This window comes from Lutra lutra, chromosome 1, assembly GCF_902655055.1.
Source record: "Lutra lutra chromosome 1, mLutLut1.2, whole genome shotgun sequence".
NCBI lineage: Eukaryota > Metazoa > Chordata > Mammalia > Carnivora > Mustelidae > Lutra > Lutra lutra.
The window spans coordinates 134,118,563-134,142,761 of NC_062278.1; the positions used below are offsets into that span (position 1 = coordinate 134,118,563).

The 24,199-nt window shown below is 39.2% G+C and overlaps 1 protein-coding gene across 1 annotated transcript in view; it reads right to left on the minus strand.

The window, feature by feature from the left end:
- LOC125104609 (collagen alpha-6(VI) chain) overlaps nt 1-24,199 on the minus strand; it is a 151,597-nt gene that overhangs the window by 67,661 nt on the left and 59,737 nt on the right. Inside the window, exons 12-20 of the mRNA XM_047737212.1 lie at nt 16,745-16,837; nt 15,461-15,514; nt 13,660-13,731; nt 13,547-13,573; nt 13,172-13,216; nt 13,029-13,082; nt 11,589-11,651; nt 7,041-7,106; nt 5,761-5,814 (exon numbers count right to left, since the gene is read on the minus strand). Of these exons, the coding sequence (XP_047593168.1) occupies nt 5,761-5,814; nt 7,041-7,106; nt 11,589-11,651; nt 13,029-13,082; nt 13,172-13,216; nt 13,547-13,573; nt 13,660-13,731; nt 15,461-15,514; nt 16,745-16,837 (528 nt within the window). The remainder of the gene's footprint in view (nt 1-5,760; nt 5,815-7,040; nt 7,107-11,588; nt 11,652-13,028; nt 13,083-13,171; nt 13,217-13,546; nt 13,574-13,659; nt 13,732-15,460; nt 15,515-16,744; nt 16,838-24,199) is intronic.

Here is a 24,199-nt window from a genome sequence, read left to right on the forward strand (position 1 = left end):
TGTACAAAGGACTACCCAGGTGGGTATGAAAATCTTGGACCCCGGAATTTCCCTCAGAACTCTACCTATTCTACTGCTCTCCCTTTTGGCCCTGATCATTGTGAAGAAGGCTGAAGACAGACTGGGTTTTCTTTCTTTTGGAAATTCTTGGAGCTTCTTCCTTTACATAACAAGTTTGGTAATTTCACTAGGATGTACCTCAGTGTTAATGTTTTTGTATCAGTTTTTTTCTGAGTCAGAAGATGCCTTTTATACTGCACATTTGAGAATTTTATAAGGAATTCTCTTTATTATATTTCTGGATATTTTTTACAATATCCAGAAATGCAAATTGTACAGTTGTTGACTCTCCATTGTCTATCTCTATCATTGCTTTTGTAGTTTCTTGATTACTATATGTCCAACTACATTTTCAGTCTTATTTATTCTTATTTTTTTGTTGCTCATAACCTATATTGCACACTGATCACCCCCAAACACTACCAGCTTGCTTTCTTCACTTTCTATCATCTTGTCAATTCCTTAGACTCTTTTTAGAACAATTGCAAAGCCCTAATTTTTTTGAGACTTTAGAGAACTATTTGCCAGAGTCGTTCTGTCTTTTCCTTGAATAATTCCCCTCCCAGTGAGGGTTTATTTGCCCTTTGCTCATGTCGTTTTCCTCTTCTTCCTATGCATAAGTCTTAATAACTATTTAATAATGACGATTAATAATATTTCTGATTATTAGTCACTTTTGAAGAGGGCCACCTACTTACTGAGTAACTGTATGTGGCATAGCAGGTCCTAGGTCAGTGGCTTTGATATAGATATGTTGTCTCAAACCTTTCTCACCATGAAGTATTTCTTACTCATGCTACCTCTCCCTTCAAATCTGGTCATTTAAGAGATTCATGGAACTCACATAAAGCCCTTTAAATCATAGCTTAACAACAGTCACTGTTTCTTCAATCTTTGCTGCCTCCATGTACCAGACTGCTGGTTGTAGATATTAAAAATGAAATATTCTTTAGTTTCCCATGATTTCTGTCTCTTCTGTTACACTTTCTATGGGTATATTCTCTGATCTTCTCAAAACCCGAAAACTCCTTTTAGAGAAATCTGATCCCTGATGAGGTCTGAAGTATAGGTATAAGCTTTCCAAAGCCTCCCTTCATTAGGCTCTAGATTTAAAAAGAACTGGCCGATATTTGTTATCACATGTGGTCACTCTGTTAATCTCTAATTTCTTGTGTTGTTTTTGGTAAATTGCACAAAAAGGAATAGGAAAAGAAAAACACATGGACTTTGCCATCTTTAGCTGGAAGTCCCAATTTTACTCCTGAATGACACTGCTGAATCTATAACACAAATGGGGACATATTTCTTGGGAGTTGTGCAGTTTAAATAATACATGGTGATGCTGTGTTAGCCTCTAGAGAGACTATAGCTTCTATAAAACAATAAAAGCACACATTCCATGCCAGGAAATCTTGGATGATATTCTTTAAGTTCAAAATATTTTCCCAGGGTATGTAAGCTGGCTACACCCTTTTAGAAAGTGAAATGAATAGCAAATGTATTGCTTTATCTTTAGGTGCATTAACACAGCAGCAGTAATAAAGTGTTTTCCCGACAACTAAATTCTGCATGTTTTAAATGTAACTTCTGTTTCCATTTCCATTTTCTCTGCCTAGCAAAGAAGAGGTGTTCCGAGTTACAAAAATTTATTTTTTATTTATTTTTAATTTTTTCAGCATAACAGTATTCATTATTTTTGCACCACACCCAGTGCTCCATGCAATCCGTGCCCTCTACATTACCCACCACCTGGTTCCCCCAACCTCCCACCCCCTGCCTCTTCAAAACCCTCAGATTGTTTTTCAGAGTCCATAGTCTCTCATGGTTCACCTCCCCTTCCAATTTCCCTCAACTCCCTTCTCCTCTTCATTTCCCCTTGTCCTCCATGCTACTTGTTATGCTCCACAAATAAGTGAAACTATATGATAATTGACTTTCTCTGCTTGACTTATTTCACTCAGCATAATCTCTTCCAGTCCTGTCCATGTTGCTACAAAAGTTGGGTATTCATCCTTTCTGATGGAGGCATAATACTCCATAGTGTATATGGACCACATCTTCCTTATCCATCCATCCATTGAAGGGCATCTTGGTTCTTTCCACAGTTTGGCGACCGTGGCCATTGCTGCTATAAACATTGGGGTACAGATGGCCCTTCTTTTCACTACGTCTGTATCTTTGGGTAAATACCCAGTAGTGCAATGGCAGGGTCATAGGGAAGCTCTATTTTTAATTTCTTGAGGAATCTCCACACTGTTCTCCAAAGTGGCTGCACCAACTTGCATTCCCACCAACAGTGGAAGAGGGTTCCCCTTTCTCCACATCCTCTCCAACACATGTTGTTTCCTGTCTTGCTAATTTTGGCCATTCTAACTGGTGTAAGGTGGTATCTCAATGTGGTTTTATTTGAATCTCCCTGATGGCTAGTGATGATGAACATTTTTTCATGTGTCTGATAGCCATTTGTATGTCTTCATTGGAGAAGTGTCTGTTCATATCTTCTGCCCATTTTTTGATATGATTGTCTGTTTTGTGTGTATTGAGTTTCAGGAGTTCTTTATCAGGAACACGACAAGGATGCCCACTCTCACCACTCTTGTTCAACATAGTATTAGAAGTCCTAGCAACAGCAATCAGACAACAAAGAGAAATAAAAGGTATCCAAATTGGCGATGAAGAAGTCAAACTCTCTCTCTTCACAGATGACATGATTCTTTATATGGAAAACCCAAAAGACTCCACCCCCAAACTACTAGAACTCATATAGCAATTCAGTAACGTGGCAGGATACAAAGTCAATGTACAGAAATCAGTGGCTTTCTTATATACTAACAATGAAAATACAGAAAGGGAAATTAGAGAATCGATTCCATTTACTATAGCACCAAGAACCATAAGATACCTGGGAATAAACCTAATCAAAGAGGTAAAGGAACTGTACTCGAAGAACTACAGAACACTCATGAAAGAAATTGAAGGAGACAGAAAAAGATGGAAGACCATTCCATGCTCTTGGATCGGAAGAATAAACATTGTTAAAATGTCTATACTGCCTAGAGCAATCTATACTTTTAATGCCATTCTGATCAAAATTCCACCGGTATTTTTCAAAGAGCTGGAGCAAATAATCCTAAAATTTGTATGGAATCAGAAGAGACCCCAAATTGCTAAGGAAATGTTGAAAAACAAAAATAAAACTGGGGGCATCACGTTACCTGATTTCAAGCTTTACTACAAAGCCGTGATCACCAAGACAGCATGGTACTGGCATAAAAACAGACACATAGACCAGTGGAACAGAGTAGAGAGCCCAGATATGGACCCTCAACTGTATGGTCAATTAATCTTCGACAAAACAGGAAAAAATATACAGTAGAAAAAAGACAGTCTCTTCAATAAATGGTGCTGGGAAAACTGGACAGCTATATGCAGAAGAATGAAATTCGACCATTCTCTTACACCGTACACAAAGATAAACTCAAAATGGATAAAAGATCTCAATGTGAGACAGGAATCCATCAGAATCCTAGAGGAGAACATAGGCAGTAACCTCTTCGATATCAGCCACAGCAATTTCTTTCAAGATATGTCTCCAAAGGCAAAGGAAACAAAAGTGAAGATGAACTTTTGGGACTTCATCAAGATCAAAAGCTTCTGCACAGCAAAGGAAACAGTCAAAAAAACAAAGAGGCAACCCACGGAATGGGAGAAGATATTTGCAAATGACAGTACAGACAAAAGGTTGATATCCAGGACAAAAATATTTTCTTGATGAAGTGTAATAGGTGGTTCTATGAACTTCTGCTCAGAAAATACAATGCATAAAAAATGCAATATATCAAACTAGTTCTTATCTGTGCTCAATAAATAACATAAAGAATTGAGGAGGGAGGTGGAGGAAGTTGAAGAAAGCTAGATAACGAAGAATGGAAAGGAAATGCTGCAAGATGAAAAAAAGACAGGTCTAACATAGAACGTAATGCAAGTATTTAAGTGATTTAATTAGTTATCTCTTATTAGATAAAAATTTTGTTTTATAGTTTCTGTGCTCTACCAAGTGGTCGGGCACAGAAACTTTTTAAAAAAGTACTTATTGAGGGGCACCTGGGTGGCTCAGTGGGTTAAAGCCTCTGCCTTCAGCTCCGGTCATGATCCCAGGGTCCTGGGATCGAGCCCTGCATCGGGTTCTCTGCTCAGCGGGGAGCCTGCTTCCCCCTCTCTCTCTGCCTGCCTCTCTGCCTACTTGTGATCTCTCTCAAATTAAAAAAAAAGTACTTATTGAAAAAATATGACAAAACAAATAAATTAGACCCCAAAAGGTTGCATAAACAAATGATCCAATTTCATTCTAATTTTTCCACAGTATGGGGTTCCTCAAAAAATTAAACATAGAGCTACCTTATGATCCACCAATTCCACTTCTGGGTTTATATATCCAAAGGAAATGAGAACACTAATAGAAGAGGTATTTGCACCCCTGTGTTCACTGCAGTATTACTTACACAAGAGCCCAAACATGGAAGCAACCTAAGCATCCACTGATGAATGAATGGATAAGGGATGTGTGAGATATAGATAGAGGTAGAGATATATAGATAGATATAGATATATAGATATCAGAATATTATTCAGCCAATAAAAAAGGAGATCCTGTCATTTGCAACAACATGGATGGACCCTGAAGGCATTATACTAAGTGAAATAAGTCAGAGAAAGACAAACGCTGTATGGTCTCAGTAATATGTAGAATCTTAAAAATATTTTTTAAAACCCCAAATAACTCCAAAAACTTGACTTCTAGACACAGAGAACTTTCAGTAGTTGCCAGAAGTAAGGAGTGGTGGGTGGATGAAATGGGTAAAATGGGTCAGAAGGTACAAACTTCCAGTCATAAAATAAATTATAGGAATGTAATGTACAGCATGGAGACTATAGCTAATAATGCCATATTATATATTTGAAAGTTGCTAGGAGAGTAGATCTTAAAAGTTTCAGTATAAGGAAAAATTTGTAACTACACATGGTGGTGTTAACTAGATTTATTGTGGCGATTATTTCACAGCCACAGATACATATCAAATCATGTTATACACCTGAAACTAATATGTTATATATCAACTAAATCTCAATTAGTACTCTACATATATGCTTTAGGACTGAGCACAAATAAAAACTAGTTTAGTACACTGTATTTATTATGCATTGTATTGTTTTGAGAAATTCATAGGATCAGCTATTATACTCCACCAAGAACATGTTTTTGTGTCCTGGAACAAACACCTTCGCAAGGCAGTGAATATAGAAGAACAGAGGACTTACACTAGGACTGACTTTCCTAAGCAGTCATAAAATTCAGCAGAAGAACGGAGTCTGGGACTCAAAATGACATACTGGCAATGGCAATTAGTGTAGTGAGAAGGCCAAACTTTCACCACTCTTCCCCTAGTTGGCTGCTTTTTGTTCTCTTTGCCTAGGCTTTTCTCCTGATCAGTAATTTTCCTTGCAACCAGCACCTTCCTGTCTCAGCTTTTCCAGGGCTTTCCACATGTGGTCCATCAGCTATGTTCTCAGAGCTTTCCCAAGTGTCCCCAAGGTAGCAAGCCCCAGGAGAACCATCCCAACCCCTCCCCACAATCAGCCATTTTTATCACAATATAGGCTACCAGAGCAGTGGGTCTCCTTGTCTAGAAGGGCTCTTACTGTCTTTCTTCTGGAGCCTGGTGTTCCAGGAGGGCCTGGCCAGCCTCTTCTACCCTGTCAAACGAACAGACAGATGGGCGACAGTAATTAGGCAGCATTGACACATTTCATCTTCAACATCTGCTTGTGCTGCAGGGAGAGTGGATGCATACACACTAACTAGGGAGTTATCCTCCCTCTGGATATGGATTGCTTCCACCAGTTATAAACCATATGTCTATGCAGGAAATGAGGAACTACAGGACAAAATGCTAATGACATGACTTTATCTGTTCATCACCACTGTCTAACTTGTCTTTGGGTGTAAGTTATAGAGTATCTGAATCAATCTATCCTCACTGTGTTGCCACAGTGGATAATGACGCATGCGTCTGGTATGGCTATGACTAGTTTGGATTTCTACCTTTAGACTTCTTGTTCTGTTTGGCTAACCTGTGTAGATTAACAGCTGCATGTGAATAAAATCTCACAATACTCATACGTCTTCCCAAAACAGAAAATGAAGGAAAAATTGTGAGTCTATACTGAAACACGTGAGACTTACAATTACCACTTAGTAAAAATGGCAGGTAGCTTTTACCTAAGGGTTATGATGTGACGAGGTCAGTCACTGAATTCCCATCATAACCTTCAAAAGTAGGCTATTTATCTTATTTTGTAGATGAGAAAATTGAGCTTTACAGAAAATGACCCAAGGCCACAGAGCCGGTAAGGCACAGAGCATGAGGGCCTGTCCCCAAAGTAAAGTTCTTTCCACTGCATCAGACCTCTCCCCGAGGTGAAGTCACCAAGGGAACTTCCTCATCAAGAAGATTGAGAGAAACTCATTTTCCAGATAATTACACATTTTAAAAATTCTGAATAATAAGGTTAGATGATCACATTGTGGTTTGTGAGATTTCATGAGATTAATCCCAAGAGATTTACCTTAGTTTATAAGCTGTATAGATCTACCAGATCTTTTTTTTTTAATCATGTACTACAAATAATATGAAGTCTTCTTAGGGTACGTGACTTCTGTATCCTGGAAAGGACAACAATTTACTGGCTTGTTCTTTCCATCAGCTAGCCCTACATTTTAAGTTGGGGCTTAGATGTTTGCATTCATAAATGCTTGGTGAAGCAAGTCACCCCAAATTCAGAAGAACAAAGGAATGTTTTTTGAATCCTAGAGTAGCAGATAAGGAGGAGGAAAAAATATATCTGCTCCTAAAAATGTTTTTTTCTGTATCAAGTATGTACATCATTGCAAGTTTACTTTCAAATGTGCACATAATTACTTGTCTTCCACGTTGTCCTTTCAAGCCCTTAGGTCCTTCTGTGGTATTGTCAAATCCAGGAACTCCCTAAAAAACAGAAAACAAAAACCTTGAACATCTCTCCTTAAAAATGTAACTGCATATAATACATTTACTCACTCCCCTTGAAAAAAAATTGACAAAGTAAGTCCAATCCATTTAAAAGCATAGATAGGTAAAAATTACAAATGGCTTACACATGATTTCTTTTTGTCCTGTGTTCTGCATTATCAGAAGAGAGTGGAGACATAAGGTGAGTTTGTCTGTGTATGTGGGTGGCGTGGGGGAGCAAGAGCTCACCATAGAAGGCATCACCAAGAGAAGCAAGGGTGACATGGTTTGTGTTTATGACAATTCTCATCCTGGGTCTGGAGGTACCCCTTCTCACTACTGCCACCCCTTCTCTTAATGTTTGCTCTTCTTTCTTGGGGTCTACACAAGTTTATACTTGAGGTTGTTAGAATTTTACTCTCCCCTACCTTTGGGAGAAGGGAGACATTTGTAATGGGTTCTACCACAAGAACATAAGTACACTGAGAAGCACTGAGGACTGTATCTGCCATCCAATCTCTTTCTTCTCTTGGACACCTGGTAGTCTTCTAGCCCCATATGTTCACTGCTACTTTTCCAGTTTTCAGAAAATTCTGGAGTCTTGAGTTTCCTCCAGTACTCCTACAAACATTCTAGCAGGAACTCATTGTGGGATATTAACCTTCGCAGGCCAAACTGAAAGCTTTCTATCTTGGATAGTTAGGACCACCAATAGGGCAGTATCACCATGATGCTGGGACAATCATTTGAGCCAGTCAGTTCAGTCAATGATCCAATAAATTGAGAGGGGACAAGAATTATCCAGTCCTGCTGAGTGCCAGCTGCTGGGCTGTTTAGCTGATAGCAGCCCAGATTAACTTCATCAATCAATAAGTAATTTGAGATCACCAACAGGGACATGTCATTGTTACAAATACTTAGAAAGATTTTTAAATAAATAGTTTCTATGCTTACAGAGTTTGTAGGCTATCAGAGAGAAAAAGATGAACTTAGAATTTACTTTATAGCTGAGATTACCAGAATTTATGTGAGAAATTCATTCTTTCCCCCATATACCAAAGCCAAAGATTATTTTCTACAATTTCTGGTTTAAGTTTAAATATTTGTTAAGTTCTCTAAGCAGGGTATACCTAAATTACAATATTAGAGAATTGTATCTTGGCCAAAAAAGGAAAAGATCATGTAAAGTGCAAAATTTTATTCCGCTGGATGTATAAATAACTTATTGAGGTCCAACTCCAAACTATTTAATTGAAGAGATGGCATTTAAAAAGTTACATGTTACAGAATAGAACATTCTGGTTGTTCAGTCAGTCTGAATATGATCTGTCCAGTCTTTCAAGTTCTTTCTATGCAACAGGACCAAAGAGCAAATTTATGATTCAACATGGGCTTCTAATAATGATATGGTTTAGAATGATGAACCTTACTAAATTCTGTAGCTCAAATGATCTGGTTCAGGTTTTTCCACTGTATCACAGAGATTATATGAGATTTTTAAAAATGGGAGGGGCGCCTGGGTGGCTCAGTGGGTTAAAGCCTCTGCCTTCGGCTCAGGTCATGATCTCAGGGTCCTGGGATCGAGCCCCGCATCGGGCTCTCTGCTCAGTGGGGAGCCTGCTTCCTCCTCTCTCTCTCTCTCTGCCTGCCTCTCTGCCTACTTGTGATCTCTCTCTCTCTGTCAAATAAATAAATAAAATCTTTAAAAAAAAATGGGAAATTCCAAACACCCAAACTAGCTTTCACGTGATCGGAAGTTCTGTCTGAATAAGCAGACTTTTAGGAATTTGTGCCATTCGTATGCATTCCTATGAATAATCTGATCATGTGTGGGTTCCAGTTATTCAATCAATCTTGCTCTCCCAAATTTTTCCTGAAATAGTAACCCATAAAAACCACATATAAAAAGGCTCAGAGAATTGTCTTCAATTTGAGATGTATACTCCCAAGTGGGTGGAAAGAATTATCATGCATTAAAAAAACTATCTAAAATTAGTATCGTGACAAACAGCACATCACAAAGTTCTAGCAGGTTGAATTTTCAGCCGTCTCAAAGTCATAGAACATTAAAAAGAATAAAACCATCTTACATTATTCAGATTCTTTTGAAAGTGTTAAGAAATTGCACAGAGGGGCACCTGGGTGGCTCAGTTGTTAAGCCTCTGCCTTCAGCTCAGGTCACGGTCTCAGGGACCTGGGATCAAGCCCCACATCGGGCTCTCTGTTCAGCAGGGAGTCTGCTTCTCCCTCTCCGCTCTGCCTGCCGCTCTGCCTACTTGTGCACTTTCTATTTCTGTCAGATAAATAAAATCTTTAAAAAAAAAAAAAGAAATTGCACAGACAACTTAGCAGACAATTGCGGGGGGGGGGGTTCTGACCAAAGTGCATGGCAATTTTATAGCAATATCCCAAGGAAATTTTAGCCTTCATATATAGATGACTGAAAGGTCTTTTGAACTACTATTTATTATTTTATTATGGATAGTTTTTGGTTTTGGATTTTTTTTAAAGATTTTATTTATTTATTTGACAGAGATCACAAGTAGGCGGGCGGTGGGGCGGTGGAGAAGGTTCTCCGCCAAGTAGAGAACCCGATGTGGGACTCGATCCCAGGACCCTAGGATCATGACCTGAGCTGAAGGCAGGGGCTTTAACCCACTGAGCCACCCAGGCGCCCCAATAGTTTTTGATTTCTCATTACGTACTTTGAAGTTGTTTCAAAATTCTCAGGTCGTCAGACTATTATCAAAAAAATATCACTTGGGGTGCCTGGGTGGCTCAGTGGGTTAAAGCCCCTGCCTTTGGCTCAGGTCATGATTCCAGGGTCCTGGGATCGAGCCCCGTATCGGGCTCTCTGCTCAACAGGGAGCCTGCTTCCTCCTCTCTGTCTGCCTGCCTCTCTGCCTACTTGTGATCTCTGTCAAATAAATAAAATCTTTTTTTAAAAAAATCACTTCTTAAACAATGTAGTCTTCAAGTGCAAATTCCTCTGCTTTTAAAACAGTTATCTTCGATGTGTACCTAACATTTATATTTCTCAATCTGTTGCCCTAAATTCTTTCTCTGATCAATCCATTGTCTTTAGTAACTCCTCTTCCAGTATACAAAGTCCTGTGAGTGTCCCAGTTGCCCCACATCCATAATTCAGCCATTATTATTGTCAGCTTTTTAAAAATTTAGCCATTCCGATGTGTGTGTGTAGTACACTGCTATGGTGCGTTGCTGGTGGAAGTGTGAATTAGTACAAAGTTTTTGGAAAACTGGCTAAAAAGGCTTAAGTTTAATGAGACTGAATGAACTATTGTTACCGAAAAACATGGATGAATTTCACAAGCATAAACTTGAGCCAAAGAAGCCAGAAACAGAAGAGTGTGTCCCATACGATTCTACTTACTTAAAGTTCAGGTACATGGGTAGAACTAATTTATGGTTTTAGGACAGTGATTACCTATGGGTGGGGCTGGTAATGATTGATGTAGACATGGGGGGGTGATTTCTGGGATGTCCTATTTCTTCACCTGGGTGCTGAGTACACAGGTACATTTACATTCATCAAGCTGTGCATTTGTAATGTGTACTTTTCTGATGTTATAGTTCAAAACTAAGTTCTAGAGGCCCAGCATGGTGATTATAGACAACAATAGTATATACTTCACAGCTGCTAAGAGACTAGCTCTTAAATGTTCTCATCACACACACAAAAAATGATAATTCTGTGACATGATACAAGAGTTAGCTAACTCTACGGTGGTAATCATATTGAAATATATAAATGTTACCTAATCAATACCTTATAACACCTTAAGTTTATGCAATGTTCTATGTCAATTATATCTCAGCAGAAAAGTTTAATAAACAAACCTAAATCTTAATTCATTAAGATTTGGGAGACTTACTTTTGTGTGGGTGGGGTGACAGAAGTCCTATGGCACTGATGTTTCACTGGACCTGGCATGTCCCGTACATTGGTGTGGGTCATGCCTATTCAGCTAGGTTGTATCTCAGAGAGCAGGCACCTCTGTGTCATATCAGGTGTTGCCTGATATAATCCTAGCTGGGCTTGGATTCAAGAAAATTAAGCTCATATTCTTAATTGAAAAAGACTCTTAGAGAATGGAAGAAAAGAGATGACTTTGTTTCTTCCACCCTATCCATATTTTGAGGTACTCAGAGGAAGAGAATGAAGGAGACTGTAATTCCTTCACGGCTCCAAAGCATGATAATGATTCTGAATATGTATTCTCAAACAAATGCTCCAGCGATGGACAAGATCTTCTCACTGTCCCTGCTCATTCCATAGATGAAGAGGACCCAGCACAAGGGAACTGCTTTTAAAATTTGACAAGAGTTGTCCCTGTGATGGATGATCTGAACTCAGGATTGCTACTGTATTATCATAAAGTGGGGTTCTCTCCTTATAAGAAGCTAATGGGAACCAAGCCCTGTTTAGCTCACAGCCCACACAGCCCCAACACTTACAGGGTCTCCTCGCAGGCCCTTTGCACCTGGGTCACCAGGAACCCCTCGCTTTCCTGGGCTGCCCTAAAGATAATACAGATCAGAAGAAGGACAAGACAAGAATTTTTAATAACATTAGTAAAAGCAAAAGCAAAATTATCTTCTCCCTGATTTGAATAAATTTTTTCTAGTAGAGTTATTTTTTAAGCTGGACAACCAAAAAGATGGTTTCAGGCATCATATAAAGAATCTAAGAGTGATCTCAATTATTTACCACAGTGATGAAATCTCTGTTCCAGACATATTTGTTGTCTTAGTTTTTACAGATACTTTATAAACCAGGTATTATTTGTATCTTTTTTAAAATTAAAAAAAAATTTTAAAAAATTTCTATTCAGTGTACCAGAATTTATTGTTTATGCACCACACCCAGTGTTCCATGCAATATTGTGCCCTCCATAATACCCACCACCAAGTTCACCCAACTTCCCACCCCCCGCCCCTTCAAAACCCTCAGATTGTTTTTCAGAGTCCATAGTCTCTCATGGTTCATCTCACCCTCCAACTTCCCTCAACTCCCTTTTCCTTTCCATCTCCCCATGTCTTCTGTGTTATCTCTTATGCTCCACAAATAAGTGAAACCATATGATAATTGTATCTTTAATGAAGCAGCTGTGATTCAGAGACGTTATCCATTTTCTTCAAGGTGGTTGTATCCGCTAGAAATTGGGTTTCTGACTCAGGTGTTCATTCTCCAAAGGCAGACAAAGTGGATGATGACAGTATGGCTGCCGTCAGTGTCTATTCTAGATGGGAATGAGTGGCATACACTTTCAATGTGCCGCCCCACACTACAGACTCTTATTAACACCCTGCTACCATTCTTAGTTTGGTAGCTGCTTTTCATTAATGGCCCTAATTCTTTACTTCTATATCTATTCCCTTTGTCATGTGACTCTGTAATGCTTTCCAGCTGTGGTGGGACATGAATCCCTAAACCCCGAGTTTGGCCATGACTTAATTTGACCAACAGATGGAAGTGTTGCTGTGAGAGTTTCAAGTCTAAGCCTTAAGAGACTTTGAGAGAACCTGTGTGTTTCTACTTGTTCCCTTGTGCATCTGCCATGGCCATGAAAAGGTGAAGGCCAACATAGCTAGACAGGGCTTCCTGGTCCTAGGAGGAAGATAAGAGACATGTGGAATAAAGCCACCAGCCAACCTACAGATAGATGAGCCAAGGTCAGCCACGCTCAGCCTAGAGCAGGGATCTGGGCTGCAAACCTTAGATACACAGGAAAGAAATGTTTATTTCTGTAGGCAGTTGAGGTTTTGTGATTGATTGTCACAAAGCAGTTTTGTGGCACTCGCTGACTGATATGCTTAGGGGAGCTGTTCTACTCTGTTGGTCACACCTCTAACTGCCAGGACATTTTTCTTGCTGTCTCTTTATTGAATCCCTACCTGGGATCCTTCATCACCCTTTTCTCCTTTTTCTCCAGGAAGACCACTCTCACCCTAAAAAACAGAAACATAAACTCAAATTTCCATCTCCTTGATGAGAAATAGCTCAGAAGGGCCTTTCTGGGACAAAGAAAAGGCTCTACCTGTTCTCCATTTAATCCACCAATTCCGCTTTCTCCAACTTCTCCCTGAAAAGACAGATGTGAGCAGAATAGAGTGTATTACACATTTATGTGGAAAGAAGTCAGACACCTGACAAGTCTAGTTTTGTCTTCCATATACAGCCTAGTCCTGAGTAATAACAAAGATGGCCGAATAATAGAAATTGTGAACAAATAATACACCCTGCCTGCAATAAAAGACAAGAATAAGCAAAATCTAATGGCTGGCAATAAAGGAAGATCAAGAGAAATTTCATTTGCATGATCTGTTGGTCAGTAGTTGGTCAGTAGTTTCAAAAAATAAAAATATTTCTAGGTAACAGATGGGCAGATAAATGGATATGATTGGTACCATACCTCCTGTCCATTTAGTCCCCTGTTTCCCTGAAAATAGAAAGGACAGTAGTGGTTAGTATAAGAAAGCGGAAGTGGTGTTGGGAGGACTTCACAATGCCTTATGCAGCTCTTACCTTAGGACCTTTGGCACCATAGCATCCCTTAGTGCCTTGCTCTCCCACTGGGCCACTGGCTCCTCGGTCTCCCTGAGAAAGGGAACATACCTGGATGAGCTTTTTCCATTGTACTCTGGATTCTTAGAAATTTTACAAGTTTTGTGTTGGAAAAAATGCATAACTGCTCGTGGTTTACAATCCAGAATTCATGCTTATTAAACCTGAGAATGGAAGTAAATTAGAACTACTCTGATGACAGACCTTTGCTTTGGATCCCACCTGGATACTGCCCTAGGAAGGGTGCTACCTAAATAAAGCAGACATACAAACAAGTGGCAGCTGAAACGTATTGTCAAAATTTCAGGCGATATCCCAGGAACAGATAATGAAGAATTGGTGAGGTCCCAAAGAAGGACGTTCTAGATCTAATGAAGGACGTTCTTAGATCTAATAAAGATCTAAGCATGATTTCTAATCCAATAAACCATTTTCCTTCTTTTTCTGTCTTTAACCAAATGTCATTCCTACAATCCTTGTCTTGGTAACCCCACTAGTCTGTGGGGTTCCAGACCTCTGGAAACAAAGAGGTCATCTTCTGCTTCTCTCTCCCCAGGTCACAATTACATACATTCATCCTCCTTAACCACTCATACGGCCCCCAACTAAAATTAGGACTGCTTTGTGTTGTGCCTTGTGTTACGTCAACTACTGCAAGACTTCTACCTATAACCCCTGCCTTATTAGCATCAATACATTGCCTGAGTATGCTCTAAATCCATGCCCCCATCATTTTTTACTCCTGTGCTTAATATCATTCAATGACTGCCCATCAACTGGAAGACACCAAATCTTCTGTAGGATAGTCAAGATTCCCTATAATCTGGGTCTTGCTTGCCACATAACTTCCTGTGTCCTGGGTTCCAATCAGGTTGGCTAGGTGCCATTCTACACATATACACACAAATTCTGACTCAGTCATATCCTTGAACACATTGTTCTCTCTCTAATAACATGTTCTCTCCCACAAACTTTGCCTGAAGAAATATCTATTTGTCCTTCATATGTCTGCCCAAACATTACCCCTTGTTCGCAGCCTTCCTTTCCCAAGCCTCAACTGCTACCAAGGCTCTTAAGTATTTGTTCTGCTGTGCTTTGCCATGATTCACCTGATTGTACCATTGGAACAATCCTTATGTATAGCAACTAGAAACAAGGTTGTCTCATTTGCCTCTCCACTAGTCTGAAGTTACCTGAGATAGGAATCATATTTTTTCTTTTATTTTTTTTAATTTCTAGAGTCTAGCACTGTGCCTGAAACATGGTAGAATGCTTTAATATATATTTGTTAGATGAATACATGAATGGAGAAGTTCATTTATTATGGTAAATGGTAAGATGCTCAATATATAATTGTTAAATGAATACACAGATGGAAGGAAGAAAGGAAGAAGGATGAATGGGTGGACGGATGGATGGATGGATGTGAAAAAGAGTAGAGGTCCTTGATAAGTAATGTGGGGGTTGGTTTACCTGTGTAAAATGGATCAGGAAGGGGGAAATGGCAGTGATTTGAGTCCCCTGGTGAAGAAAATAACTTCCACATTAAGTTCATTGAGCAGTGTTGGTGAACAGCCAAAGAGGAGACAGTAGGTTAATAAACCATTATTGACCACCAGAAGCAAAGCCCAATGAGAATTAGAAAAGACCTCAGATTTTGCACATGAATTCTTTTTTGTTTCCTTCTGAGTTGACATAAATGATTTCCTATTGTAGATATGTTCTCAAGAATAAATAGAGGCTTAAAAAAACCTTGACTTACAGCAATGCCTTCCTCTCCCAGATAACCCTCACTGCCTTTAAAACCTGGGGATCCCTGGAAATAAGAAAACGAAGACTGCATTAGCACTCCACAGACCAAAAACCAAAGGTAATCAAGCAAAAAATCTTTCATTATAGTTTTACTTTATGTAGGATTACAGGAGTTTGAAAAAAAAATCCTATCTCCACAACCTAGGCTGCATTTATACACATAAAAATAAATGTAGTTTTGAAACAAGTATCCAGATAACTCAAGGGTGTGTGCAATGTGTGGGTCATAATGCCGTCCATAACTCTCTCTGGGGTTATATATAGAGCTAGAATATTTTTTTTCTCAGACAAACCTTCCAGTGAACACAGCTATATTTGCCCTTGACAGACTAGAATTATCCTCTCTTTATTAAAAAAAAAATCTTTTTTAGGATTTATGCTACACATAGAAAAACAGACCACACACATTTCTTTTCATTCTTTCTGAGCCCAGCTTTAAATATAAAAAAATCTACCATTCTCCTTACATCAAGTGGAAGGATTCAGGAAATAGTCTGAAAATTTTCTTCAGAGACATGAGCATGTTGATTTGGGAGTTATGGTGCTATCTACAAATTATTCACAAATCAAACACACATGTAAACAAGCAGTATTGAAATTATTAAACACACCCATAGTATGTCTTCACATATTTTAGCATTTCCTAAAGCCCCAAATCATATTTTTTATAAGAGTATATATACTTTTTTTGTTTAGGAGATATATAAATCTATTGTTGGCTACTGTTTTATGACTGGCAATTTTGAGCATATTATCTGTAACATTTTCGGTCTGGCTAAAGCTGACTGAAACATTGCCACATCTTTTGTGAGGATAGGATGAGCTGCTCTAATTTGCTTATCAGCAGACTACCCAAAACATTCCCTACTTCATTTAAATGACTCTGCAGTCATTAAAAGTAGAAATTGAAATGACATTGGTATTCAGGAGGTTTTCATTATTCAACACCGAGATCACAGTTGATTTCTTGGGTTGTTGTCATCACTGCTGAAACACTAGATAATCAAGAATCTTGGCAGTTGTTCCTCGGGACACTTGAACTGAAAGCTTTTGAGAAGACTCCCATTTAGAATGCCAAGGGAAAGCCAGGACTATCTAATTGTCATGGAGAATAAGTAGTTACCTCAGAGGCTCTATCTAGAAGTGAAAATCATCCTTTGTTTCTACCTAAACCCATGTCTGAAAGACATACAACATTCAAATAAAGTGAACTGTAAATCTTAACTAAAATCACCTTTTTCCCCGGTGGTCCAGGATCCCCCATTATGCCATCCCCTCCAATGCACTTGCAGAATAAACAGCAGCATGTCCTTTCAGCAACATTAACCTTGGGGAAGAGTAAGAAATTCATGACATTGGGTGGCACTGCTTCCCAAATCCCACAGTGTCATTCAGGCTTCTTCCACAGTTTCAGAAACCTGTTCCCCATTAAAGTAACTGTGCTCCAGATACAGTGCATGAGACATTCTTCAGCTGCTATCCTTCCTTCTATGGTCTGCATTCTCTACCCTATGAGGACTTCAGAGTCAACTAAAAGAAGCTGACTTTTCCAATTTAAATTTTATGCAGTTAACATGCAGTACAATATTGGTTTCTGGAGTAGAATTCAGTGGTTCTCACAACACCCAGCTCTCATCCTAACAAGTTCCCTTCTTAATCCCATCACCATCGAACTTATTCTCTACCTCCCTCCCTCAACCCTCAGTTTGTTTTCTATTGTTGAGTCTCTTATGGATTGTTTCCTCAAAGGTTTTTGTATTCTCAAAATGCTAATCTAATCTACTAATCTACTACTGTGGTCTCTTGTTCCCACCCCATCCCAGCATTGACCATGGTGTTGCTGCTCACCTTATATATATAATTCTGCCCCCAATATTTTGTTCAATAAAATGAATGCTGTTTTCTCCCTTCCCTGTTTCATGAAATCTTTGTATGCTAGAGAATTTAAACAGTGCCTGATGTCATAGTGCTTGGAATGGAGTCCAATGGTAAACACTTCCAGAAAAGTTTGTGTGACAGGATTTTAAAAACACCAATTACACACTCAACATTTCCACACCCTTGCTATAGAGGATGGGGAATGGGGAAAAGATTCCCCTTTATACCCTGGCCGAAAAACCATATTATATATTGAAAAATATCAGTGAATTTTATCCAGAACCTAGTCATCTTCTGAAAAAATTGACATATTCCACTACATTTCTATAATTAACCCACAAGTTTTATTTTTAGGAAAATCCAGTTTGCATTAAACACCATGCTTGCCCTTGGTGGGGTAGAATCAATTTTTGTGTTGAAAAGTTTCCCATCAAAATTCTGGTATGATGGGGCACCTGGGTAGCCCAGTGGGTTAAGCCTCTGCCTTTGGCTCAAGTCATGATCTCAGGGTCCTGGGATTGAGCCCTGCATCAGGTTCTCTGCTCAACTCTCTCTGTGCCTGCCTCTCTGCCTACTTGTGATCTCTTTCTCTCTGTCAAATAAATAAATAAAATCTTTTAAAAAATATTCTAGTGTGATGAAAAGTAGAAATCTTTTGTTATAATAATCACTTAGCAATTGTACTTGTGTTTATTATATAATGTTACTTTTCAGCCATTAGAAAAAAATTTTCCCCTGAAAATGTCAGGAAAACCAATAAAACTTGAAATGTGTGAAATCAAATAACAAACTGGATTCTGTGATTTTCTATTAGATAATACCAATTTTCTTTGGATCAATAACACCCTACAGCATTAGGTCTTTTACTATTAATGTTAAAATTGATCTATTTCTAAAATTAAGGTTTTTTATTTTTATTACTTTTTTTACACCATATTGCACTGATGTGATATTGAAACACTGACAGGCTTGTTTTGAAGAATTAACTTCCTCCTTCTATGAATTACCAAGACAGATTTCAAAGACAGGAAAACAAAAATAGTAGGAAAAGAAGATGGCGGAGAAGTAGCAGGCTGAGACTACTTCAGGTAGCGGGAGATCAGCTAAATAGCTTATCTAAAGATTGCAAACACCTACAAATCCACGGGAGATTGAAGAGAAGAAGAATAGCAACTCTAGAAACAGAAAATCAACCACTATCTGAAAGGTAGGACTGGTGGAGAAGTGAATCCAAAGCGACTGGAAGATAGACCGCGGGGGGAGGGGCCGGCTCCCGGCGAGCGGCAGAGCAACGGAGCACAAAATCAAGACTTTTAAAAGTCTGTTCCGCTGAGGGACATGGCTCCAGAGGCTTAACTGGGGTGAAGCCCAGGCGGGGTCAGCACGGCCTCAGGTCCCACAGGGTCACAGAAGGATCAGGGGTGTCTGAGTGTCGCAGAGCTTACCGGTATTAGAACGGGGAAGCGGGCTACAGAGACAGAGCCAAGGAGTGAGCTCTCAGCTTGGGGTTACCTTGAACCGGTCGCAGGCTCGGTCAGCTCGGAGCGTGGCTGGAGACCAGGGTGACGGTAGTAATTGGGCGCTGTTCTCTGAGGGCGCACTGAGGAGTGGGGCCCCGGGCTCTCGGCTCCTCCGGGCCGGAGACCGGGAGGCCGCCATCTTCATTCCCGTCTTCCAGAACTCTACGGAAAGCGCTCAGGGAACAAAAGCTCCAGAAAGCAAACCCAGCAAACCCGAGCGGGATTACTCAGCCCGGCCCCAGGTAAAGGTGGTGCAACTCTGCCTGGGACAAAGACGCTTGAGAATCACTACAACAGGTCCCTCCCCCAGAAGATCAACGAGAAACCCAGCCAGGACCAAGTTCACCTACCAAGGAGTGCAGTTTCAATACCAAGGAGAGCGGCGGAATTCCAGAGGAGAAGAAAGCAAAGCATGGAACTCATGGCTTTCTCCCCATGATTCTTTAGCCTTGCAGTTAATTTAATTTTTTTTCTTTTTCAATTTTTTTTCTCTTCTTCTGCTAATTTTTTTTAACTTTTACCGTTTTCTTTTTTAACGTTTTTTAAACAGTTTATCTAATATGTATATATATATTTTTTCCTTTTTATATTTTTTATCGGCTTTCTTTTTTTAATAGTTTCTTTTTTTTTTTTCTTTCTGAACCCCTTTTTATCCCCTTTCTCTCCCCTCACGATTTGGGATCTCTTCTGATTTGGCTAAAGCATATTTTCCTGGGGTTGTTGCCACACTTTTACTATTTTAATTGCTCCTTCATATACTCTTATCTGGACAAAAAGAACAAGATGGAAAAATTCACAACAAAAAAAAGAACAAGAAGCAGTACCAAAGGCTAGGGACCTAATCAATACAGACATTGGTAATATGTTAGATATAGGTTAAGAATGATGATTCTCAAGGTTCTAGCCGGGCTTGAAATAGGCATGGAAGATATTAAAGCAACCCTCTCGGGAGATATAAAAGCCCTTTCTGGAGAAATAAAAGAACTAAAATCTAACCAAGTTGAAATCAAAAAAGCTATTAATGAGGCGCAATCAAAAATGGAGGCTCTCACTGCTAGGATAAATGAGGCAGAAGAAAGAATTAGTGATATAGAAGACCAAATGACAGAGAATAAAGAAGCTGAGCAAAAGAGGGACAAACAGTTACTGGACCACGAGGGGAGAATTCGAGAGATAAGTGACACCACAAGACGAAACAACATTAGAATAATTGGGATTCCAGAAGAAGAAGAAAGAGAGAGGGGAGCAGAAGGTATATTGGAGAGAATTATTGGAGAGAATTTCCCCAATATGGTAAAGGGAACAAGCATCAAAAACCAGGAGGTTCAGAGAACCCCCCTCAAAATCAATAAGAATAGGTCCACACCCCATCACCTAATAGTAAAATTTACAAGTCTTAGTGACAAAGAGAAAATCCTGAAAGCAGCCCGGGAAAAGAAGTCTGTAACATACAATGGTAATAATATTAGATTGGCAGCAGACTTATCCACAGAGACCTGGCAGGCCAGAAAGAGCTGGCATGATATATTCAGAGCATTAACGAGAAAAACATGCAGCCAAGAATACTATATCCAGCTAGGCTATCATTGAAAATAGAAGGAGAGATTAAAAGCTTCCAGGACAAACAAAAACTGAATTTGCAAACACCAAACCAGCTCTACAGGAAATACTGAAAGGGGTCCTCTAAGCAAAGAGAGACCCTAAAAGTAGTAGATCAGAAAGGAACAGAGACAATATACAATAACAGTCACCTTACAGTCAATACAATGGCACTAAATTCATATCTCTCAATAGTTACCCTGAATGTTAATGGGCTAAATGCCCGAATCAAAAGACACAGGGTATCAGAATGGATAAAAAAACAAAACCCATCTATATGTTGCCTACAAGAAACGCATTTTAGACCCGAAGACACCTCCGGATTTAAAGTGAGGGGGTGGAAAAGAATTTACCATGCAAATGGACATCAAAGAAAGCAGGAGTGGCAATCCTTATATCAAATCAATTAGATTTTAAGCCAAAGACTATAATAAGAGATGAGGAAGGACACTATATCATACTCAAAGGATCTGTCCAACAAGAAGATCTAACAATTTTAAATATCTATGCCCCTAACGTGGGATCAGCCAACTATATAAACCAATTAATAACAAAATCAAAGAAACACATCAACAATAATACAATAATAGTAGGGGATTTTAACACTCCCCTCACTGAAATGGACAGATCATCCAAGCAAAAGATCAACAAGGAAATCAAGGCCTTAAATGACACACTGGACCAGATGGACATCACAGATATATTCAGAACATTTCATCCCAAAGCAACAGAATACACATTCTTCTCTAATGCACATGGAACATTCTCCAGAATAGATCACATCCTCGGTCCTAAATCAGGTCTCAACCGTTATCAAAAGATTGGAATCATTCCCTGCATATTTTCAGACCACAATGCTCTGAGCTAGACCTCAATCACAAGAGGAAATTTGGAAAGAACCCAAATACATGGAGACTAAACAGCATCCTTCTAAAGAATGAATGGGTCAACCAGGAAATTAAAGAAGAATTGAAAACATTCATGGAAACAAATGATAATGAAAACACAACGGTTCAGAATCTGTGGGATACAACAAAGGCAGTCCTGAGAGGAAAATATATAGCGGTACAAGCCTTTCTCAAGAAACAAGAAAGGTCTCAGGTACACAACCTAACCCTACACCTAAAGGAGCTGGAGAAAGAACAAGAAAGAAACCCTAAACCCAGCAGGAGAAGAGAAATCATAAAGATCAGAGCAGAAATCAATGAAATAGAAACAAAAAAAAAAAAAAACACAGTAGAACAAATCAATGAAACTAGGAGCTGGTTCTTTGAAAGAATTAATAAGATTGATAAACCCCTGGCCAGACTTATCAAAAAGAAGAGAGAAAGGACCCAAATAAATAAAATCATGAATGAAAGAGGAGAGATCACAACGAACACCAAAGAAATACAGACAATTATAAGAACATACTATGAGCAACTCTACGCCAACAAATTGGACAATCTGGAAGAAATGGATGCATTCCTAGAGACATATAAACTACCACAACTGAACCAGGAAGAAATGGAAAGCCTGAACAGACCCATAACCAGTAAGGAGATTGAAACAGTCATCAAAAATCTCCAAACAAACAAAAGCCCAGGGCCAGATGGCTTCCCGGGGGAATTCTACCAAACATTTAAAGAAGAACTAATTCCTATTCTCCTGAAACTGTTCCAAAAAATAGAAATAGAAGGAAAACTTCCAAACTCATTTTATGAGGCCAGCATCACCTTGATCCCAAAACCAGACAAGGATCCCATCAAAAAAGAGAACTACAGACCAATATCCTTGATGAACACAGATGCAAAAATTCTTGCCAAAATACTAGCCAATAGGATTCAACAGTACATTAAAAGGATTATTCACCACGACCAAGTGGGATTTATTCCAGGGCTGCAAGGTTGGTTCAACATCCGCAAATCAATCAATGTGATACAACACAGTAATAAAAGAAAGAACAAGAATCATATGATACTCTTCATAGATGCTGAAAAAGCATTTGACAAAGTACAGCATCCCTTCCTGATCAAAACTCTTCAAAGTGTAGGGATAGATGGCACATACCTCAATATTATCAAAGCCATCTATGAAAAACCCACCGCAAATATCATTCTCAATGGAGAAAAACTGAAAGCTTTTCCGCTCAGGTCAGGAACACGGCAGGGATGTCCGTTATCACCACTGCTATTCAACATAGTACTAGAAGTCCTAGCCTCAGCAATCAGACAACAAAAGGAAATTAAAGGCATCCAAATCGGCAAAGAAGAAGTCAAACTATCACTCTTTGCAGATGATATGATACTATATGTGGAAAACCCAAAAGACCCCACTCCAAAACTGCTAGAACTTGTCCAGGAATTCAGTAAAGTGTCAGGATATAAAATCAATGCACAGAAATCAGTTGCATTTCTCTACACCAACAACAAGACAGAAGAAAGAGAAATTAAGGAGTCAATCCCATTTACAATTGCACCCAAAACCATAAGATACCTAGGAATAAACCTAACCAAAAAGACTAAGAATCTATACTCAGAAAACTATAAAGTACTCATGAAAGAAATTGAGGAAGACACAAAGAAATGGAAAAATGTTCCATGCTCCTGGATTGGAAGAATAAATATTGTGAAAATGTCTATGCTACCTAAAGCAATCTACACATTTAATGCAATTCCTATCAAAGTACCATCCATTTTTTTCAAAGAAATGGAACAAATAATCCTAAAATTTATATGGAACCAGAAAACACCTCGAATAGCCAAAGGAATATTGAAAAAGAAAGCCAAAGTTGGTGGCATCACAATTCCGGACTTCAAGCTCTATTACAAAGCTGTCATCATCAAGACAGCATGGTACTGGCACAAAAACAGACACATCAATCAATGGAACAGAATAGAGAGCCCAGAAATAGACCCTCAACTCTATGGTCAACTAATCTTTGACAAAGCAGGAAAGAATGTCCAATGGAACAAAGACAGCCTCTTCAATAAATGGTGTTGGGAAAATTGGACAGCCACATGCAGAAAAATGAAATTGGATCATTTCCTTACACCACACACGAAAAGAGACTCAAAGTGGATGAAGGACCTCAATGTGAGAAAGGATTCCATCAAAATCCTTGAGGAGAACACAGGCAGCAACCTCTTCGACCTCAGCCGCAGCAACATCTTCCTAGGAACATCGCCAAAAGCAAGGGAAGCAAGGGCAAAAATGAACTATTGGGATTTTATCAAGATCAAAAGCTTTTGCACAGCAAAGGAAACAGTTAACAAAACCAAAAGACAACTGACAGAATGGGAGAAGATATTTGCAAACGACATATCAGATAAAGGGCTAGTGTCCAAAATCTATAAAGAATTTAGCAAACTCACACCCAAAGAACAAAGAATCCAATCAAGAAATGGGCAGAGGACATGAACAGACATTTCTGCAAAGAAGACATCCAGATGGCCAACAGACACATGAAAAAGTGCTCCATATCACTCGGCATCAGGGAAATACAAATCAAAACCACAATGAGATATCACCTCACACCAGTCAGAATGGCTAAAATCAACAAGTCAGGAAATGACAGATGCTGGCGAGGATGTAGAGAAAGGGGAACCCTCCTACACTGTTGGTGGGAATGCAAGCTGGTGCAACCACTCTGGAAAACAGCATGGAGGTTCCTCAAAATGTTGAAAATAGAACTACCCTATGACCCAGCAATT